This window comes from Propithecus coquereli, unplaced genomic scaffold (assembly GCF_000956105.1).
Source record: "Propithecus coquereli isolate 6110/MARCELLA unplaced genomic scaffold, Pcoq_1.0 Scaffold58, whole genome shotgun sequence".
NCBI lineage: Eukaryota > Metazoa > Chordata > Mammalia > Primates > Indriidae > Propithecus > Propithecus coquereli.
Genome location: NW_012151729.1, coordinates 4429358 through 4449477, shown reverse-complemented (window position 1 = coordinate 4449477; position 20120 = coordinate 4429358). Strand labels below are relative to the sequence as shown.

Below are 20120 nucleotides of genomic sequence, written 5' to 3'. Positions count from 1 at the left end.
GCTGGCCACACGCTTTCTTACTTAAACAAAATGACTTGACCTCCCATCCCACAAACCATAGGAAGTCTGGTGGCCTTCCAATTTCAGAAGACCCCAGAGCATTTACGTTCTTGTAACTACTTGCTCTGTATCCCTAATTGTGCAGAGTTCCCCATCTGCACCTCTTTCACTTTGTGATACTGCTGCCTGATTCCCCACCATGTTGGTGCATGTTGGACTCCCCCCATCTATCTTCATTCCTCAAGCACTTTCAAGGCTATTCGGGGTAACAAATGTTTTCTGAAGGTTTGGGGTAATGGAGGGAGGATAATGGCTAACACAGCATAGAAAATATGTCACGATTCTTTCAGTTAAGAGTGATACAAATCTAAATGAAGCTTAGCTTAGGCTGAACAGGCCTAAGCTAAGCTAAGAAACGTACAGGCTCATGCAATTAGGAGGGTACAGGGTGGATCTTAATCCAGGTACGGCTGTATTCACGGACTCAGGCATTATCAGAAACCTCAGCCTCCATCCCTGTCCTCTGATTGTCTCTGAATTTCATACATGCTGGTTTCATCATCTTCTATACAGACTTCACCTATGTGATGAGAAAAATGGCAGCTACCACCCTAATCATGTGTCTTTACAGCTTGCCATCCAACAGGAAAACGGTTGGGGGTGGGAATAAGAGACTCCTGGAACCCAGAGAAACATTCTCCCAGTCAGTATGCAACTGCAGTCCCCAGATGTGGTAAATAGTGTTTTTTAAAGTGATTAAGTACCTTAAAATGTCTATGCCAAAAGATCAAATTCAAGCAAAGAAATGGGGATTAAATCACACCTATATTATTTTTCTGTGTTAAGAACCAGTCTATGGATAATTAGCATTTAAAATATTTGTCATATTTTCTTAAAATATTAAAGAATCTGATGGATGAGTTTTATGATTCAAATTTGAAATTTTTAATTGAGCATTGATTTAAACTTAGAACATTAAGTTGAAAAGATAAGACATCAGCCAAACTGGCAGGAATCAAAATCACAACAGACATTCTAGTTATTTTTTTAAATTTACTTACAATGTTCCCCTCCTCTCATCCTCCATTTCTCCTTTCCCTTCCAAAATACACAAGGTTAGAGATTTTTTTAGTGTACATAAAAGACTGTACGGTACCATGCTTCAGAAAGCCTGTATAGGCACTGTCTAGCTCTGATACACATTACAAGGACAAAGGGTGCATTTTCAAAGGCTTAATCTGAATCTTGTTAACATCCAGCTATTGGTTTATATGTGGCAAAGAAACACATAAAGAATCACATTTCAAGGCTTAGGACTGTAATCCTAACACTCTGGGAAGCGGAGGCGGGAGGTTAGCTTGAGGCCAGGAGTTCGAGACCAGTCTGAGCAAGAGCGAGACCCATCTCTACTAAAAATAGAAAAAATTAGCTGGTCGTGGTGGTGCACGCCTGTGGTTCCAGCTACTCGGGAGGCTGAGGCAGGAGGATCGCTTGAGCCCAGGAGTTTGAGGTTGCTGTGAGCTAGGTTGACGCCATGGCACTCTAGCCCAGGCAACAGAATGAGACTATGTCTCAAAAAAAAAAAAAAAAAGTCACATTTCAGTCTTTTTGTTTGAAAAAAACAAAGTTACGCCCTGTCGCCCAAGCTAGAGTACAGAGGTACAATCATAGGTCACTGCAGTGAATGATCCCATATATGTGTGGCACCTTCTGCAGTTGTGCATTGCACAGGCTCCCTAGGCATATGAGGAGGTCCTGAACAAACTCCAACCACTATCCCTGATCAAAATTTCTTCTCTTGAATGTCAGACATCATTATAACAACGGGATTATCTGTTGTGCAGGGCCTAGGAAATTTAAAGGGAGAGGCCAAAGCCAGAACCTATGAAAAAAATGAGAAGAGATATTTTAGAATTTAATTAAAAAGTGGAGATTAAAAAGTAAAATAACACAGTGTTTTAGGGTCATTTAGTGCAGAGTAAACTTCCTTGTGGAGCTCAGGGCTCCCATGATGATGCCACTGTATGTGAAGAATAATAACTGAGGACCCTAATGAAAACCCACATCTTCAAGGAACATCTTAGAGAGGAAAGGATGCACATTACATGTTCTACTTCAAAATGTTAAAACTAGTTTTGACTTTTTATTATATAGCAGGCACTCATATCACCGAGAAAATATCCCTATGTAGCGTTTATTACAATGATTTGTAGGTATGCTTTTGTTTCATTTTTTAAACTGGAGGTAGGAAATCTAGCTTATTCATGAGCATTTCTAGCCCTATCACTATACTTTTTACAAAAGGGGAATTGCTAATCAAATGAAAAACACATTCAATTGAATTAAAAAGTCAGTCCAATTGCACTGAAATAAACCTCATGGAATGTCTTCTATATATTCTATGCCCTGTTTTAGACAATTTCATATACATTTCCTATTTATTCTTCAGAACAATGTAGGAAACAGAAAAATCCAAGGTCTTATTCTTTCATTTTTTAAAGTTTAAATATAAAAGAAATTGACAGAAGCAAATAACATAGGAGTAGAATTTTATCTTCACTTACAGGAAGGAAAAATGTAATATGAAAGCTGGGATGAAGATGAATAGTACCTGAATATGAAGTGGTTTTGTTCCCTTTGTCCTCCAAGAGCACCAAAATCCAGATACATAGTTTGACACATGTAATAAGGTAGCTAAGACAAGCTGAAACCCAGGGTGTCAAACCATACCAGGGAAAGAGGGGAAGAAACAGTAGATCTTCATAGTAGGGAAAGAGGGAAAGAAACAGTAGGTCACCTATCAATCAAGAAAGTAAAAAGGAACAAAAGACCCCCCCCCACCAAGCCAGCCATCTTTAGCTGTTTTCTTCTCCAGCATCATAGTCTAGTAACCCGTCTCTTATATGGCTTCAATGTACACCAACTTTCCTATGGGGTATTTGTATCTATTTAAATCTAGGTATTTTAGCCTATATTAGTTACATGTATGTAAGGGCAAGAACGCGGGATTTGGAAGGTAAAAAATCTGGATTTCAGTCCAGCTATGTGACATTCAGAGAAGATAATTCCTCATCCATTAAAAAAAGAAAAAAAAATAATTAAGTTGATCCCTGCCTATTTGTCAGAGTCGTAGGGAGACACTGATACGAACGCCCTTTCAGCTATAAAATGCTATTAATTATGTGCAGAGACAATGTCCAAATTTACAGAAGGGATGATTTAACAGTAATATGTTTAATTTAACTGCTCCTCCTGCAAAAAAAAAAAAAAAACAGTTCTCTGTTTTTTAGTTGAATGATTCTCGTAAAACCTCTATCAGAACCTATCTATTTTTCAAATGACAAAGGTGAGGTCCAAAGGCTTACCCACAGAGCATCCATCAGCAGAACTGTAGAGCAAACACACTGGTTCGCGCTTATCAGACTCTCAGAGCTTCGGTAATGGCTCATAAGTGCCACGTGAAGGAGGACCAACCTCCGGCCTTCAGAAATGCCACACTTACCATGGCTGCCGTGCCTGCACGCTGCGCTCCACACCCAATATGGACACTCCGGCGCGGGCCCAGCCCGGATGACTACACTCCGGAAATGCCCGAGCGGCGGCGGAAGCGGAAGCGCCTCGGCGGTGGGGGCCGCGGTAAGTGTCTGTAGCGTTCTCCCTCCCTCTCAACTACAATAACAGACTGAGGGCCGGCGTAGGTGAGGCGACTGTAGAGCGGGCCTGGGGACCGGGAGGCGGGCGGCCGAGCCAAGGTTGTGTGCAGCGGGGCGGAGGCGGCTGGATGGGGGTTACGGGACTCCCGACCGCTTAGGCTCTCGGTCTCCGGCTCCCTTCGGGCCCAGACCTCCTGGGAGAGCAGGGGTTGAATTTGTGGTTCCTGGCTTTCTAGGCCTTGCTTGCGGGTTTGACGCCTTGTCTGAGCCCGGCCTAAAATTCCGGCCTAAAGAACCTCTTGGCCTCGATTTCCTCAACAAAATGAGGGGTTTGGCCTGGACAATTTCTGGGACTCCCCCCCGCCCCCGGGCGTCACGAATTCCGCGATGTTAATGTTAAATCGGTATTTAGGCCAGTAAATTGAAGATGGCCTGTCGTCAGCGTACTGAGGGGATGTCTCTGAGCAGGAAGCAATGAACATATCTTTGAAAGGGTGCCGCGTCTGGGGATCAGGAACCCCGAGTGCTAGTTTTACCTTCTCCACCGAGTCACTATGTGATCTTGTCCCGGTCCATTATCCTCTTTGTGCTGCAGTTTATCTGTGACATGAATGTGTTGGGTGCCTTTGATGCCCCTGCTAGCCACGTAAATCAGATTCTCAACTCTCATTTCGTGGAGTCTTTTCTTAGAGACAGACCTGAAAAGCATGTCCTCCCTGCACCCTGCATAACCAGGATTTGACTGATAAGAGATGACTACCCTGTTTCTTTCCAGACACCAAGCTGGGCAAGGGCAACTGGGCACTTAGGAAGTTTCCTGTGCAGTGGGAAACTCTTTCCAGAAAACTTTGTTTTATAAACCTAAACCAGCAGTGTAAGTCACTCCAAAGTGGAAAATATGAGACCTTGGTTTTTGACTTAAAGCTACTATTAACTTGATGGTTCACTTTGCACAAGTCCCTTTCTCTCTCTAGACTTGAGATTTCTCATCTGTTGAAGGAAGGTGTTGGATTATGTCACTGGTTCTTAGTCCCTTTTCCCATCTCCCCAGCACAAGTGAAGAATAAAATAATGGCTGTATAAGGCCATAATTTTCTGGGGGATGAAGAAGGTGTGGTGTGAAAGGTAGATATTATGTGGTCATAGATTGAAAAAAAGTCTGCTTGTCATTTTTAACTTTCATTTTTAGTATCATTGGTTAGATGATCTGTAAGACTCCTTTAAAATTTGTGATTCTAATGCCCTCTTTGGGTGCAGATTATAGACTTTTGTGTACCTCTTTGGTTAAATGATTTTGTGCCTGGAGGTACACACGTAGTCACTATTAATGCATAGTATAGGAGAAAAAGGAATAACTAGATTTCGGTAAGGTAAAGTGGTATGGTAAAATAAAATTGGTCTCGAAGACCTGTATTGTTGCTTCAGCACTGGTACACTCTGCCTCTGTGACTTTGGGCTAGCCAGCTCACCTCTCTGGTCCTCACTTCCCTAATACGTAAAATGAGGGGTTGAACTAGATGATTCCTAGGCCTTTTTCAGCACTATTCCTGTTTTCAAACTATTCCTGTTGAATCGAAATGACTGAGATGGTAAGAAGCTGGTGCTAGAATCTATCTCCACTCTGAGACTATAAGCTTCATGGTGAGAAAGACATCGTCACCATCTAGGGCTTACTAGATAGTAAATAAACGAGTGAGGGGATGGATACGTGACTAGATAATAGTAGTCGAGGAAAGAAGGAGCTTTTCCAGAAAATCGTCCTTTGTCGTTGGTTAGATAGAGAATGAGAAATTGATTCAGAATTATGAAAATTTTATAGAAGAAGCGGTCCCTAACCTTCTGATCAGTTGCAAGATAAGTTAATCTCTGCCTGTGAAGTATGCTAACAAGAGACATTCTGTGCTCCAGAGAGCCTGGTGTGATCTCAGGAAAGGAGTAATTAGAATAAGTCAAGGATGAAGGAGGATGTTGACAAGATAGAACAGGTATAGGAAGATTTTTAGTTGTGACAGATTTAGAGAATAAAGACATGGAGGTAAGATTTTTATAGGTATCAGCAATTATCAGAAACCTCTGTTTATGATGGAAATAGAGGATTAAAAAAAGAACTTAATTTTGCAAGCTGGAAAATGTTGATGCTCCCCTATAAGAGGTGGAGATAACTTTGAGCATTGAGGGTTAAAAGATAGGGGTAATTTGGGAACAGCCCAAGTGACTTAGTTGGGGGCGGTATAGTTTTGTTTGGGTTGGGAAGGAGATTTGAATTGGCAGGAAAGAAGGAGAAGAGCACTTAGAGAAATTGTGTTTTGAAGAATACTCACAAACAGCTGAGGTTTAAGAATGTGCTTGGAATACCAGGACAAAAGTGATGTTTCCTGTGACTACGGTCTGCTAAACAGGCAGAATGACTAGGATACCCAAGGTGACTCTAGGCTACTATGTAGGAACCTAAATTAGATGGACTACAAACCCTAATTTGTGAAGGAGGGTGTGGTCAGAAGCATTTCTGTCAGAGCATCCAGAAGCTCATCTCCAAGCATTGGGGCATAACTCTGGAATGCAGGAAGACAGCCACAGTGGCAGAGGACTGACTTGACGATAGGGTTTGTAATGTAGTGTGAGAAATCTGAAGCCTAGCCTGACCTTTGACACTATATGACCTTGGGCAAGTGACTTATCAGCTTATCCTTGCTGGTTCTGTTTTTACATCTGGAAATTTCAGGAACTAGTCTTGGATAGGGATCTCTGGATGAGCTTTGATATGTCTGAATGAACCCCCCGAAATTGTATATGTATAGTAATTCTGCTTGCCTGAGTCTGGGTAGAGGATGTGCTGCTTTCATCATATTCTCACATGGGTTTGTGACCCACAAAAAATTGAGAACTGTGTGACAAAGTAGTCTCTCAGGGTCCCTTCAACTTTTATTGGGATTCTATAATTCTGTCAGAATGACATCTCTTTGAGGTTCCAAGTCTGACCCTCTAGGACTTACTAACCCTAGAAGTAACACTTAGTGCTACAAAATAGAGTCTTTACGTATTACACTTACCTGCTGTTTATACAGGCATACCTTAGATATTGCAGGTTCTATTCCAGCTCACCACCATAAAGTGAATCATGAATTTTTTGGTTTCCCGATGCATATAAAAGTTATTTTTACACTATACTATAGTCTATTAAGTGTGCAGTAGCATTAAAACCAACGCATATACCTTAATTTAAAAATGCTGACGATCATCTGAGCCTTCAGCGAGTCGTAATCTTTTGCTGATGTAAGGTCTTGCCTCGTTCTTTATGGCTGCTGACCGATCAGGGAAGGGGGTAGTTGCTGAAGGTTGGGGTGGCTGTGGCTGTGGCAGTTAATTAAAATAAGACAGCAATAAATTTTGCTGTATTGATTGAGTCTTCTTCACAAAAAATTTCTTCATAGCATGCGATGATGTTTCATAGCATCGTACCACAGTAAAACTTCCTTTCAACATTGAAGTCAGTCCTCTAACCCTGCTGCTGCTTTGTCAACTAAGTTTATGTAATATTCTAAATCCTTTGTTGTCATTTCAACAATGTTCACAGCATCTTCACCAGGAATAGATTCCATCTCAAGAAAGCACTTTCTTTCCTCATCCATAAGAAACAACTCCTCATCTGTTCGAGTTTTATGATGAGATGACAGCAATTCAGACACATCTTTGTGCTCCACTTCTAATTCTCTTGTCATTTACACTCTTTGCAGTGACTTCCTCCACTGATGTCTTGAACCCCTGAGAGTGATACATGAGGGTTGAAATCACCTTCTTCCACATTCTTGTTAATGTTGATATTTTGTCCTTTTCCCATGACTCAAGAATGTTCTTAATGGCATCTAGAATGGTGAATCCTTTCCAGAAGGTTTTCAATTTACTTTGCCCAGATCCTTCAGAAGAATCACTGTCCATGGCAACTATAGCCTTATGGAATCTATTTCTTAAATAAGACTTGAAAGTCAAAATTACTCCTTGATCTGGGGGCTGCAGAATGTATGTTATGTTAGCAGATGTGAAAACAATATTTATCTCCTTTTACATCTTCATCACAGCTTTTGAGTGACTAGATATGTCATCAATGATCAGTAGTGTTTTGAAAGGAATCTATTTTCTGAGCAGGTCTCAAAAGTAAGCTTAAACAGATATGCTGTCACCTAGGCTTTGTTTCATTTATAGAGCACAGACAGTGTAGATTTAGCATAATTCTTAAGGGCCCTAGGATTTTCAGAATGGTAAATGATCATTGGCTTTACCTTGAAATCACCAGCTGCATTGCCCTCTAATAAGAGAAACTATCCTTTGAAGCCAGGCATTGACTTCTCCTCTCTAGCTAGTCCTATATAGCATCCTCTTCCAATATAAAGCTGTTTCTTCTACAGATTCAAAATCTGTTGTTTAGTGTAGCTGCCTTCATCAGTTATCTTAGCTAGATCTTCTGGATGTCTTGGAGCTTGTCCATCAGCATTTGCTACTTCACCTTGCACTTTTATGTTAATGATGGTGACTTCTTAAACCTCATGAACCAACCTCTGCTAGCTTCTAGCTCCTTGTAGCTTTCTCACCTCTCTCAGCCTTCATAGCATTTAAGAGAGGGCCTTGCTCTGTGGCTGGTTTGAATGTCTATCCAGACTATGAAAACCTTCTCCATACCAGCAATAAGGCTGTTTTGCTTTCTTACTATTTGTGTGTTCACTGGAGTAGCACCTTTAATTTTTTTCAAGAACTTTTTCTTTACCTTTGCAGCTTGGCTAACTGATGCAAGAGGACAAGCTTTTGGCCTATCTTGGGTTTCCACGTCCCTTACGTTTGCGTTACATTTGTTGTCTTATATGGGTGTGGCTTGTGGTGCCCCCAAAACAATTACAATAATAATATCATAGATCACAGATTATCTTAAAACATATAACAATAATGAAAAAGTTTGAAATATTGCGAGAATTACCAAAATGTGACACAGACATGAAGTGAGCACATGCATTTGGAAACATGGCACCAGTAGACTTGCTCTATGCAGGGTTGCTAAAAACCTTTCATTTGTTTAAAAAAAAAAAATCTATGAAGCACCAAAAGGCAAAACAGGATAATTTGAGGTGTGCCTGTACTCACCTCTCCCTCATCCTCCAAGACTTCTCTGCTAGACCTCCTTCCCTTCATCTCTTTCTCTGCTGCTGATAACTGGCCTTTCCTCCCTTTCCTCTTCCTCTTTTAACCTGCTGCTGCTTTGGATCTTCTTTATCTTGTTGAGTTTCTCAAGTGAAAGCAGTGTTTAGTGGCCAGTGGTGATACATTAGAGATAGGAGTGGGAAGAGAGCAAGATAATGAAAGCCAGTCATCACATTTTTCTATTCTCACTTGCTTTTGTTCCTCCTCCCACTAAAAAGCAAGTAAGAGAGGGTGCACATCCAAAAGAGACACCATCAGCACTTGGGACTTTGCATGAATTGCATGGTGTTTATTGAGGAAGCTTTTTATCTCCAGAACATTTTCAGAGACACTTACTTGGACTTGAAAGGGCTGGTGGATTTCCGCTGGCTGTAGGTCCTGAACTGTCAACCTCCTAGATGCAGGATAGAGATCTTATCCTTTACCCCCAGTGCTCATCTCCACAAGTCCCCTCCCCCTAAAGGCTTAGAGCAGGGTAGTTCTTGCCAGGTAGGTAGCTACAAGACCAATTCTTCAATTCTTGGTATGATGTGGGAAATAAGAGTATAGTTTTACCTAAAATTTTGTTAGTCCTGCTAATTTAGGATTTTTAGTAGTGTTAATGTATACTGTAGGTGAAATAGATTTTTATCAGCTTATTGGAGACCTAACCCCTGTGTAATGCTGTAAAACATCATTTCTGTGAGTAAATATTTTTGAGTTCTAAACAAGTGAAATTTTATAAGCTAAATGATATATGAAATACAAGCTATTTAGTCTAAAAATTTAAGTGTAGTTTATGCACTGGGGCTACTAAATTTGATTTACACAAAAATCATAGCTTTCTAAAAAAGTAAGGAATGATGAGAGGTGGAATCATAGAAAAAGGTGTTAAATTATTAAGTGATGTGGATTTGGTGAAGAAAAAGAAGTAAGAAGGGCTTAGAAAGCGTTTTACTTAAGGGATGAAGAGTCAAGAGCATGGTCTCAATGAAGAGTTGTCAAGATTCTTAAATCTGAAGCACGTGCTAAAATATGATAGCTGGAGGATTGGTCCAGACATACAGGTGATCCGTAGGTGAATTGGCTTTGTTGGTTAATAGTCCTTTTGAGGCTTTTGTGTGCTACAGATTAGCTGTTTGTTATGTATATCTTTGTTGGAGTAAAATCTGATTGCACTGTTGCCTGGCTTATAGACTTGTTCCTGAGATCATTGAGTGCTATGGTAGCAAACTCCTCATGAAATTGGTTCTTAGCAGCAGCCTTGGAAGCTGCTATATATGGAATAAAGGAAAGACTGATGGATATTCATATATTAGACATCTGAGAATTTATTATGAGCAAGGACTTGTTATTACCTGTAGTCAGTATTGAGATCCTTTTTTTGGCATACACCAATGTTTGTTTGGGAGAACTGAGAAGATATTGGTTCCACTCGAGAGAGTGTTTTGCGGAGTAAGTGGTAAAGCTTGGAAGATGAGATTGGAAAATCTGGTGGCTTGAGACCAAATTGGAAAGATTTTATCATCCAGGAAACAGGATTTCTTGTAGCCTGGTTTTGTTTTATTTTGCTTGTTTGCTTTTAAATAAATACAGTACACATGGCCAATCTAAAGATTTCAAACAATGGAGAGGAATATGAAGTAAAAAATGCAAGTTTTCTTTCCACTTTCCTAAACCTCTGTTCTCATTCCCCAGAAGTAACCACTGTTAATATTTTGTCACGCAGCCTTTATTTTTGTCACATGCAAACACAAGTACTTGTCTTTTTTATCCAAATGGGATTATACTTTAGACATGTTCTACATTTTGCTTTATTTCACTCAACAATATAAAATCAGAGGAATGTTTTAAAAAGATAACTCTGGCTTCAGTGTGGAATATGATATGGTTAAGCATTTGTTCAGTAAATTACTGCTGAGCATATACCATGTGCTGGGCTTTGTTCTAGGCCCCCGGGGATATAGCGGTGGACATCATTTCGGAAGGCATTGCAATGGCCCAGATGAGGGTTGAGAGTCCTGAAAGCCAGGAGGCTGGGTACAGGAACACTATTGTGATAAAATTAATAAGAACAGCTAATCAAGTGGTTGTGAGCAGTGAGCGACCAGGATATATTTAGGATGGTTTAAGGTGTCTAATTTAGGAATTTAGTAAACTACATTAGAGAAAACAAGGGTGTGTATGTGTATGTATCTGTGTGTATCTGTGTTTTGGGAGACAGGACTTTGTGGTGTGGAGGGAGTTCAGTTTGGACATAATAGCTTTGACTGATGTTAAGGATGGTGAGGCAAAGATTTCTGATAGACAGAGGAAATAAAGGTCAGAGCTCAGGACAGGTAGGAGGGAGAGTTGGGAATCCTTTTTTTTTTTAGTGTATTTGTAGTGCTGACGCCTTGGGAATGGGTACAGTTCCCCAGGGAAAGAGAGCTGGAGGGTGAATTGGCAAAGGAGAGTGAGGAGTGGTCATAAAGGAATGATGGGCACTGAGGGAATATCATTTTGGGAGCCAAAGGATAAGAGGGTTTCAAAGAAGGAGTGGTCAGCAGTGCCCCATACTACAAATGGGTCAAAAGAGGGAGCCCTGGAAAGAGGCTATTGAATTTGATGATTGGAAGTTTAAAATAACCATAGAGCAGTTTCAGGAGCTATCACAAGATGGAAAGATTCATTTGGAGGAGGGCAGTAAATAAGAAAAGGTGGGTAGTGATATAATCAGAAACAGGTGAGGATCTTTATCTTTTTTCTGTGGGCAGTTCTGAGTGTAAACTTTATTTCTCCAAGAGGTCTGTTAGTCAAAATGTGATGGACAACATAGAAGTAAGCTTCTGAGAAGCCAAAATAGATGTCACAAATTCAGTGTAATACAGTTCATGTACCTACTCTTTGCAGAAGTTTTTAGGCCTGTACTACTAGGTGCCTGTTGATGCTAATCCACAGACAATTCTAAAAACTTCTGTGATTTCCCAGGCCATAGCTGGTTAGAAGCAACAAACTAGCATGGTGGTGGAGTGTTTGGGGTATGGATGGGGTACAGGGAGAGGCAAGCATTCTGACACCTTCAAGAAGTAACAGCACATAACCTTTCAGTGAGGTAAGAAGAGACCAACACACACACACACTCACACACACACAATATGAGGACGCACTTAGTTAAGTAGTGTGCTCCCATTTACTACTGAAGCAAAGGAGACCCAGAAACTACACTTACTTCAGTAACCTCTGCCCGCCTGGTGCCTTTCTTGTCTTTCTCCCACTCTGAGATGCCAGAGCTCTTGAAGTGTAGTACACTCCTGTTATTTTAAAACTCTTTAGTGGTTTCCCATTGCATTGAGGATTAAGAGCCATGCTAGCATTCAGCCTCCCCTTTTCTTATCACCCTCTGTACCCTAACACTTTTGATTTTACTCAGTTCCTTAAAAGAGCCAAGCGTCTTCCCAGAATTCAGCACATGCCGTCTGCACCTCTAGGAATGCTTTCCTTCCTTCACTACTTCCTTATTGTACTGTTATTTCCTGCTCTTCCTTTAGATATCAGCTCAGTTGTCCTTTCCATAGGAAAACCATCAGTGACTCAGGCTCCCTTGTCACAGGCTGCTTTAGAACTGTCTTTACTTTCTTTGTATTAGTTATCTCTGTTTGTAATTCTGAGCTCATTTGCGTGGTTATTTGCTTATCTGTTTCCACTTGCCTCCAGGATCCTTTGTTTACAATGCTAGACACACAGCAGGCATTCAAAATTAATGTGTAAAGACATGTCTGAATTAACAAATACATGAACGAACCTCTTTTCAGCTGTCATCCTATGCCACCTCCATCTACAATGCCATTAATGCTAAGGAGACCAACATTTCATGTAAACTGTTCTATATCTGAACCACCTTTATTAAAATATTTATTCCCAGACAATTTGACAATCAGGTGTTACTCTAAGTGCTGAATCAAGGTGTTACTCTAAGTGCTGATCAACAAAACAAAACAGAAAAACATCTGGATGCTCACTCAATCTACTTTCTCCCTCCTTCCCTTCTCCATTCTTCCCTCCCTTCTTCTTTTTTGTTTTTCTCCTTTCTTCCCTCACTAAAGCTTATTTTAAAAACGAAATGTACATGTGATACACAAGTGAATTAACTTCTCAGTATTTACATGAGAGGAAGAGGGAGAAAGATTGCTTCATTCTCCCTCTGAAATTGTGCATAAGCTTGTGTTTTTTTTTTTTTTTTTTTTGAGACAAAGTCTCACTGTGTTGCCCCGGCTACAGTGCTGTGGCGTCATCCTAGCTCACAGCAACCTCAAACTCCTGGGCTCAAGCGATCCTCCTGCCTCAGCCTCCCGAGTAGCTGGGACTACAGGCATGTGCCACCATGCCCGGCTAATTTTTTCTATATATTTTCAGTTGTCTAATTAATTTCTTTCTATTTTTAGTAGAGACGGGGTCTCACTCTTGCTCAGGCTGGTCTCGAACTCCTGAGCTCAAACGATCCGCCCGCCTCAGCCTCCCAGAGAGCTAGGATTACAGGCGTGAGCCACCGCACCCGGCCTGCTTGTATTTATTTTTGAGGAGAAAAGGTGTCTGTGACCCGCTAGACAAATCCCCTCACTTTATAGGTGGAAGAATGAAGAATTTGAAAGCTTGATGCAAGTTAATAAAAGTAATTTGGGGCAGATCCAGGACTAGAAGCCACGAATCCTGTCTACCTTCTTCGGCTGTGTTAAGGGCAGTCCTAGAATCACAGACTCCTAGAGCTGGAACGGGTTTTGTTTACCTAGTTTAATGATCTTTCTTTACAAATGAAGGAATTGACACTTGGAGAAATTGAGTGAAATAGCTAGGAGGCAACAGAGTACAAATTAGAACACAGGACTCTTGATTCCTGGGTTTTTGCTCATTCTAAATAATACGTATTTATATTGTCAGCTGCTGTTCAGAAAAAGATGTTCTGTGCCTTTTACACAGAACAAATTAATATTTTTATTAATTTGAATGTGGTATATCTGTCTGTATTTTACAATAAACGTTTTGCCTAGGTTTTAATAGGGGTAATTTCTGTGTTTGAATTTTTTTTTTTTTTTTTTGTCTACTATATTCTCTGCTTGCTTTTCAGGTGCTTTGAAGTCAAATAAAGAAGGAGAAATTTGCTCTTTGATACTGGAGACTACACAGCAATGGGGCCACGAAAGAAAAGTGTGAAAACTTGTCTTATGAATAATGAAATCCCAGAGGAAACGATATCAGATGAAACAAAGGACTATATGAATCAACTTTCACATGAAGTACTTTGCCATATTTTTAGGTAAGATTTTGGTTGACTTTCACCTACCTGAAATATATAAGAGCAAACCCTGGAGCTGTGCTGTCTAATATGGTAGTCACTAGCACTAGCTACATGTTGCATTGAAGTTTAAATTAGATAAAATTAAAATTCAGTTTATCAATTGTCCTAGCTACCTTTCAAGTGCTTAGTAACCATGTGTGGCTTGTGGCTACTGTATAGGACAGCACAGAGTACAGATAGAAAATATTTCTTTTGTCACAGAAAATTCTGTTGGATTGCTGGGCTTCTTGGAATTTTATTGGCTGATACATTTGTTGACTTTTCTTATCACATTATAACAATACCATGTATGTAAAATATAAAGCTGTGTTTCTGACTCTCTTTAACTACAACCCACAGTGAGAAACACATTTTGCTCAATGTGCATATATAGGTAAGTGACTGAAACAAAAGTTTTGTGAAATAATACCCATTATTACTATGCAGTGCACACAATTAAAGTTGTTTTGTGATTAACACAACACAAAACAGGCTTTAAAAAAAAAAAAAATTACATTTTTACCCAAACTGCATTATAACAACAATTAAAAAAAAAAAAAAGAAACCTGTCATTCAGGTTTCCACTGCTGTCTTTTTTCGGTCATTGTCTTTATTTATACCATTTGAATAAACAAATTCTATAATACTTCATCTCTGGAGTTAGAGACCTAAGTTTGAATCTTGGCTTCATTGTTTACTAGCTGTGGACAAATGGTAAATATAAAAGTGATATTATTAGGACTTAGTGAGATAATGCATAAAAGCACTTAGCACACTACATAGTATAAATGCTGGGTAAATTTTAATGGTTACTATTGTGTTCTGCCTTTTTTCATATTGTTAGCTGGTCTTCATAATTACCATTTTAGTCACTGCTTACTATTCCATTGAATGTGTATGTGACATGATATTTGCTATTTCCCTTGTCTGACATCTGGATTTTTTCCACTTTTTCTGTTTTCTGCAAGTACAGTTGCGATAAACTTTCAAGCATCTGGATTTTCTATTATCTTAGATTAACCTAGGAAAAATTTCCACATACGAAGTTCCTAGAAATGTTTTGAGGTTTTATAAATTATTGAATATTCGCAGATTATGAAGTTTTAAAATAGCTAAGCAGAGTTATTTTAGGGGACCATAAGCGCTTTTTTTTGCTTGCTAATGTAAATCTGTAGTAGTCTTTATCTTTTGTAGTTTGTTATTCTGTGACACAGCGTACTTTTTGTTAATTGGGCTCTGTCTGGGAATAGACAATTCAATTAAAATGTTAGGGTTTTTTTTTTAACATAACAAAATGATATCAATGTTCATCTGGCAGAAGAAAAATCTGCCAGAATAGCCAAAATTTTTCAGAAAAAGTCTAGCCCTACCAAGATGTTCAAATACATTCCGAACATTTGATTCTGGAGAAGGTAGCCAGACAGTTTGTGTGTTAGTCCATTTTGCGTTGCTATAAAAGAATACCTAAGACTGGATAATTTATAAAGAAAATAGGTTTATTTGCTCACAGTTCTGCAGACTGTATGAGAAGTGTAGTACCAGCATCTGCTTCTGGTGAGGGCTTCAGGGAGCTTCCAAACAAGGTGGAAGGTGAAAGGGGAGCTGGCGTATCACCTGGTGAGAGAAGGAACAAGAGAGGGAGGAGGAGGCGTGTGAATTCACATGCCAGAGCTCATTGTTCAAAGAAGCCTGCCACCAGGCCATTCATGAGGGGTCTGCCCCCATGACCTAAACACCTCCCACCAGGCCCCACCTCCAACACTGGGGATCAAATTTTAACATGAGATTTGGAGGGGCCAGATATCCAAACCATCCCTATCAGTTGGGTACAACAGACAAACATAGGCTGCCTTCAAATACATGCAGGGATCTAGTTTATGCTAAAATTATATTTGCATTAATAAGGAAACGCTGGGTGGATTATTTGGTGATGATGTCACAATCATCAAAACAAAAGCATCATTCTTATTTGTCATATCTTACAACTAAATTTGAAGTGGATCAATGAATTAACTAATAAAGCCATTAAAATTCTAGAAGAAAGCATAGATAAATTGCTTCCAGGGATAAGTGTTAAATGGTGGTTAGATAATGCTGGGATGTATTATGAACAAAGTGGATGATATTTTAAATTGAAAGTAGATCAGATAACATTTTGCAGTTCAAACAATATTCAAATGGAAGAGGTGAAATCAAGTAGGATGTTACCCTCTTACAGCAATTGGCAGAAGGTAGGAAGAACCGTGAACTAAGCTGAGTTCTTGAACTCTGTATGAGATGTTTATTCTAAAAATAAACAGATTAAGTTTTGTTTTATTTTTAGCCTTCTAAAGTTTTGATTTGAGGACTCATGTTGTAGTGCTGTAGTAGCTACTTAGTGTGCTTTCATGAAACAAGAAAAACTGTGTCCTTCCTTAAGAGAAAACTAACTTTGCTATGCCTGCTATGCTATTTATGTCTTTTCTAAAATGTGAAATAGTTGATCTGCCTTTTGAACTCCAGCTCTTTGACTATATATCAATAAAGAAAAAATGTATTTCTTTTTAGGGCAAATATAAAATAATCTTGATTTTGTGATTACTGATCTGTTTATATTTAAAGGGAGTATAATATTAACCCAGGCAAATACTTTGGATAACAATCAATGATTTAGAAAAAAATATTATAGTGGCAAACTTGATTTCAAAAACAAATTCATTATTTTCCATTGTTTATGAAATGTGTAGTTATGTAGTTCTTGAAAATTATTTATTCTACTTATTTCTAAATTACAGAGACTATAAATTAAATTATGGCTAGTGGTGATGCTTTTTTTATAGAAAGTTTCATTTGATTTTATTCTCTTTATTTAAATAGTTTTAAAGGGGAAGGAAGAAGGTCCAGAGATAGAATAAAAGGGAACAGAGAAATATTAATAGCAAGCATATGTGGACTTTTCTTTTAAAATTAGCAAAAATTTAAGTGTTAGCTATTTGTGTTAGTGTCTGACCAAACTATGTTGACATTCCTGCCCTTCCTCGCTCTTACCTAGCCATGTTACTGTTTGCAGGTTTAACTTTTCTGGAGCTAATTTTATGACTTATAAAATGGAGTAATAATAGCATTTACTGTATCAACGAGGATTCCAGCAGATAACAGAAGATACACTTAGCTCGAATTAGAAGATAGTTTAATGCAGGGACTATTTATAGAGGTATAGATGGGGTTAAGGAAACCAGTAAGTGATATTGAAGAATTCATCTAGGGGACTAGCAGTAACAGAAAGGCAGCATTGCCACCTATAGCCCTCCAATGATGCCTCCCATTGGCTATATTGAACCAACCATTAGCCAGAGGGCTAGGGAACACAGCAGGGCAGAGAGAGGAGGGAAAAGGACTGGGAGAGGGCTGTGTGGCAAACGGAGTAACCGGCTACTTACCTTTTAAAGTTGTTGTGAAACAATGAGTATAGTACAGTGTTTGTGACACAATACAGGCTCAATGAAGGGTAGCTCTTTTTTTTTTTTTTTTTTGGTCAAATTTAATCTAGGTGTGTGTGGAGGAGTGTTAAGAGAAAGATGAGATTTTCTGATCTTTCAAAATATATATGGGTGTTATTGGAAACAGAACAAGTGTAGAGATTAATTGAAAAGTTTCAGAAAGGAAAAGATATTAAAGAAGATTAGAAAAGAGGAAATTGAAATTCAGATGCGATGTCCTCACTTAATACTTATGCAAGTACTTTTATCAGAGTGTGTGACCTTAAAGGTGAAAGATCTAGGAAAAGAAATTGTATACTATAAAGTTAGTATACATGTTTGCTAATGGAGAAAATAGTAGTTTCTGGGGTGGTGGGGTGGGTTGAGAGAGCAGAGTCACTCTAGGAATTGGACTCTGTAAAAGATAGGAAATAACATTGTCCATGTTCACGTTAATTAGTTCTCTCTGATCTTTCTCAGGTTCCCTTATCATCATAGCTTGAAATGCACTGAGATTTTTATTTTCTTCTTTTCTTTCTTTGTTTTTAGATTTTCTTTGTCTATATTAAAACTCAAAAGAAGAAAAGCAGCTTTTATCAAATGCCATATGGAGGAAGCTCAATATATTATTTGAATACCCGAGTGTTTGCTAACTTACTGATTTTTAGGAAAAAACTCTTATGCATGTTAGCCTTAAAAGCCCTGTGAATGTTAAGATTTTTATTTCATTTGAGGGGTAGGAGAATGGAGGGAAGAAAAAAATAACTTATCTATGAGAGGACGTACTTACCCACTTGATAAATATGAGTTTCTTTCTCTCACAAAGGTACCTCCCTCTGCAGGATATCATGTGTATGGAATGTCTTTCCCGGAAGCTAAAGGAAGCAGTGACCCTGTATCTGAGAGTCGTGAGGGTTGTGGATCTCTGTGCAGGGAGGTGGTGGGAATACATGCCAAGTGGTAAGTGGATTTAGGTATAGTCGAGCCCTACTGGAGAGTGATAATAATGGTCCCATAAAATGTTGTCTTGAGAAAGGCAATCTAAGTCACCTTGTATGTAAGAAGGCAGGATTTTATCCAAATTATTTATGTTGGCTTTAAGTTGGCAAAACGCATTTTGCCTAGGTTTTGCTCTTCTAATGGCCTGCTGTTTTCATTTCCTACTACTTAAGGAACTATATCAGCCTGTTTCACACAGATATGATTGGAGAACACTAACTGAGCCTTTGAGTAACGAAGTATATGTGTATCATGTTAGACAGTGTGTCCATTAGTCTATGATGCAGGTTTTCTGGGGAATGGTAACATTGTCCATCATAGTTTTCCTGTGCACCTTAACTGCACGCTCTAGTTAAACACTTATTTTTGTAAAACTGTTCTAATAGGCCACAGAAATTGCACTTCTGGAACTTTCACTTCTTCAGCACTTTTCAAAGGCCTGTATTAGGTCTTGGAGATTCTCAAATAAGGCACTGGCCTTGCAGTTCAGTGAAGAACTCAGAGTTAACAGCCTAACCACAAGAGATTGTGCTCAGTCGAAGAGACCATCTAAAAAGAAAATAGTGACTTCAGCTAAGCGAAGCACTCCTAAAAGGAAAAAAATTAAAATGACAGGCCAGTCAAGGCTTCTTTTCAGTTAAGACCAATCCATTAATTAGTTACTATTGTTTAGCAATTTCAAATCTTTTTACATCACCCTTTTTCTGTGATGTCTGGATTTGAAAATATCATGGGGCTCAGGGGGACAAAAAAAAAAAAAGCCTTAGTAGAAGTAAAGGGCTGAGGAGATAGTTGTCTTGTTCTGTTCTGTGGAACTGAGCAGGCGACCTCTGGAATACTGGAATAATGTGCAGTTTGCAGTGCTGCATCCTTTCAGGGATCGTCAGTGAACTGATAACTCCGTTAGTTGGCCAGAGTCATTATCAATATGTGCTTTCTTGTGAAGAACATTGCAAAGATCTGAGGCTAGAACTTAACTTTGTGGGAGGCAAACCACAGTTGTCATCAGATGCTTTTAAAAAAGCCATTCTAGGGGGAAAGTATTTATCTTATTCCAGAGATCGATCATTCATACAGATAAGAAAAAAAATTAGAGCAATGTGAAAATGGTTGCCTTATTCCTTTATTAGATTTACTTTAGTAGAGGTTAGACCAGCAGGAATTCTGGAGATGGGATTAATGCACTGTATGAAGAGGCAGGATAGCAGAGCTCCCATGTGATGCAATTTTAGCATTAGCATCTCTGCTCCTTGCCAAATTAAGGAAGAATTTGCACGTTATTGACTTTCAGGCTGTGATAAATACCTATGAGCCCAAGGTTTCCCATCTCTGCAATGAATATAAAAGGGAGTCAAAGCAAATAATCCTTAGCCTAGGATAAGGTCACACTAACCTTGCTCACTGATGCCACCTTGGTGTTTAAACTCTGATCCTTTATATAATAGTATTTTATAGTTTACATATGTGATTTCTTGGGGTTGTCACACCCTCTCTATAAATAAGATATTAATAGAACTTTCCCTGTTTAGT

The 20120-nt window shown here is 39.1% G+C and overlaps 1 protein-coding gene across 1 annotated transcript in view; it reads left to right on the top strand.

Annotated features, from left to right (window-relative positions):
- The first annotated feature begins 3592 nt into the window (after positions 1 to 3592).
- The window catches only part of FBXO38 (F-box protein 38), a 61945-nt gene continuing 45417 nt past the window's right edge, over positions 3593 to 20120 (top strand). The window contains exons 1-3 of the mRNA XM_012658233.1: positions 3593 to 3698; positions 13924 to 14112; positions 18418 to 18551. Coding sequence (XP_012513687.1) covers positions 13985 to 14112; positions 18418 to 18551 — 262 coding nt within the window. The 5' untranslated portion in view covers positions 3593 to 3698; positions 13924 to 13984. The remainder of the gene's footprint in view (positions 3699 to 13923; positions 14113 to 18417; positions 18552 to 20120) is intronic.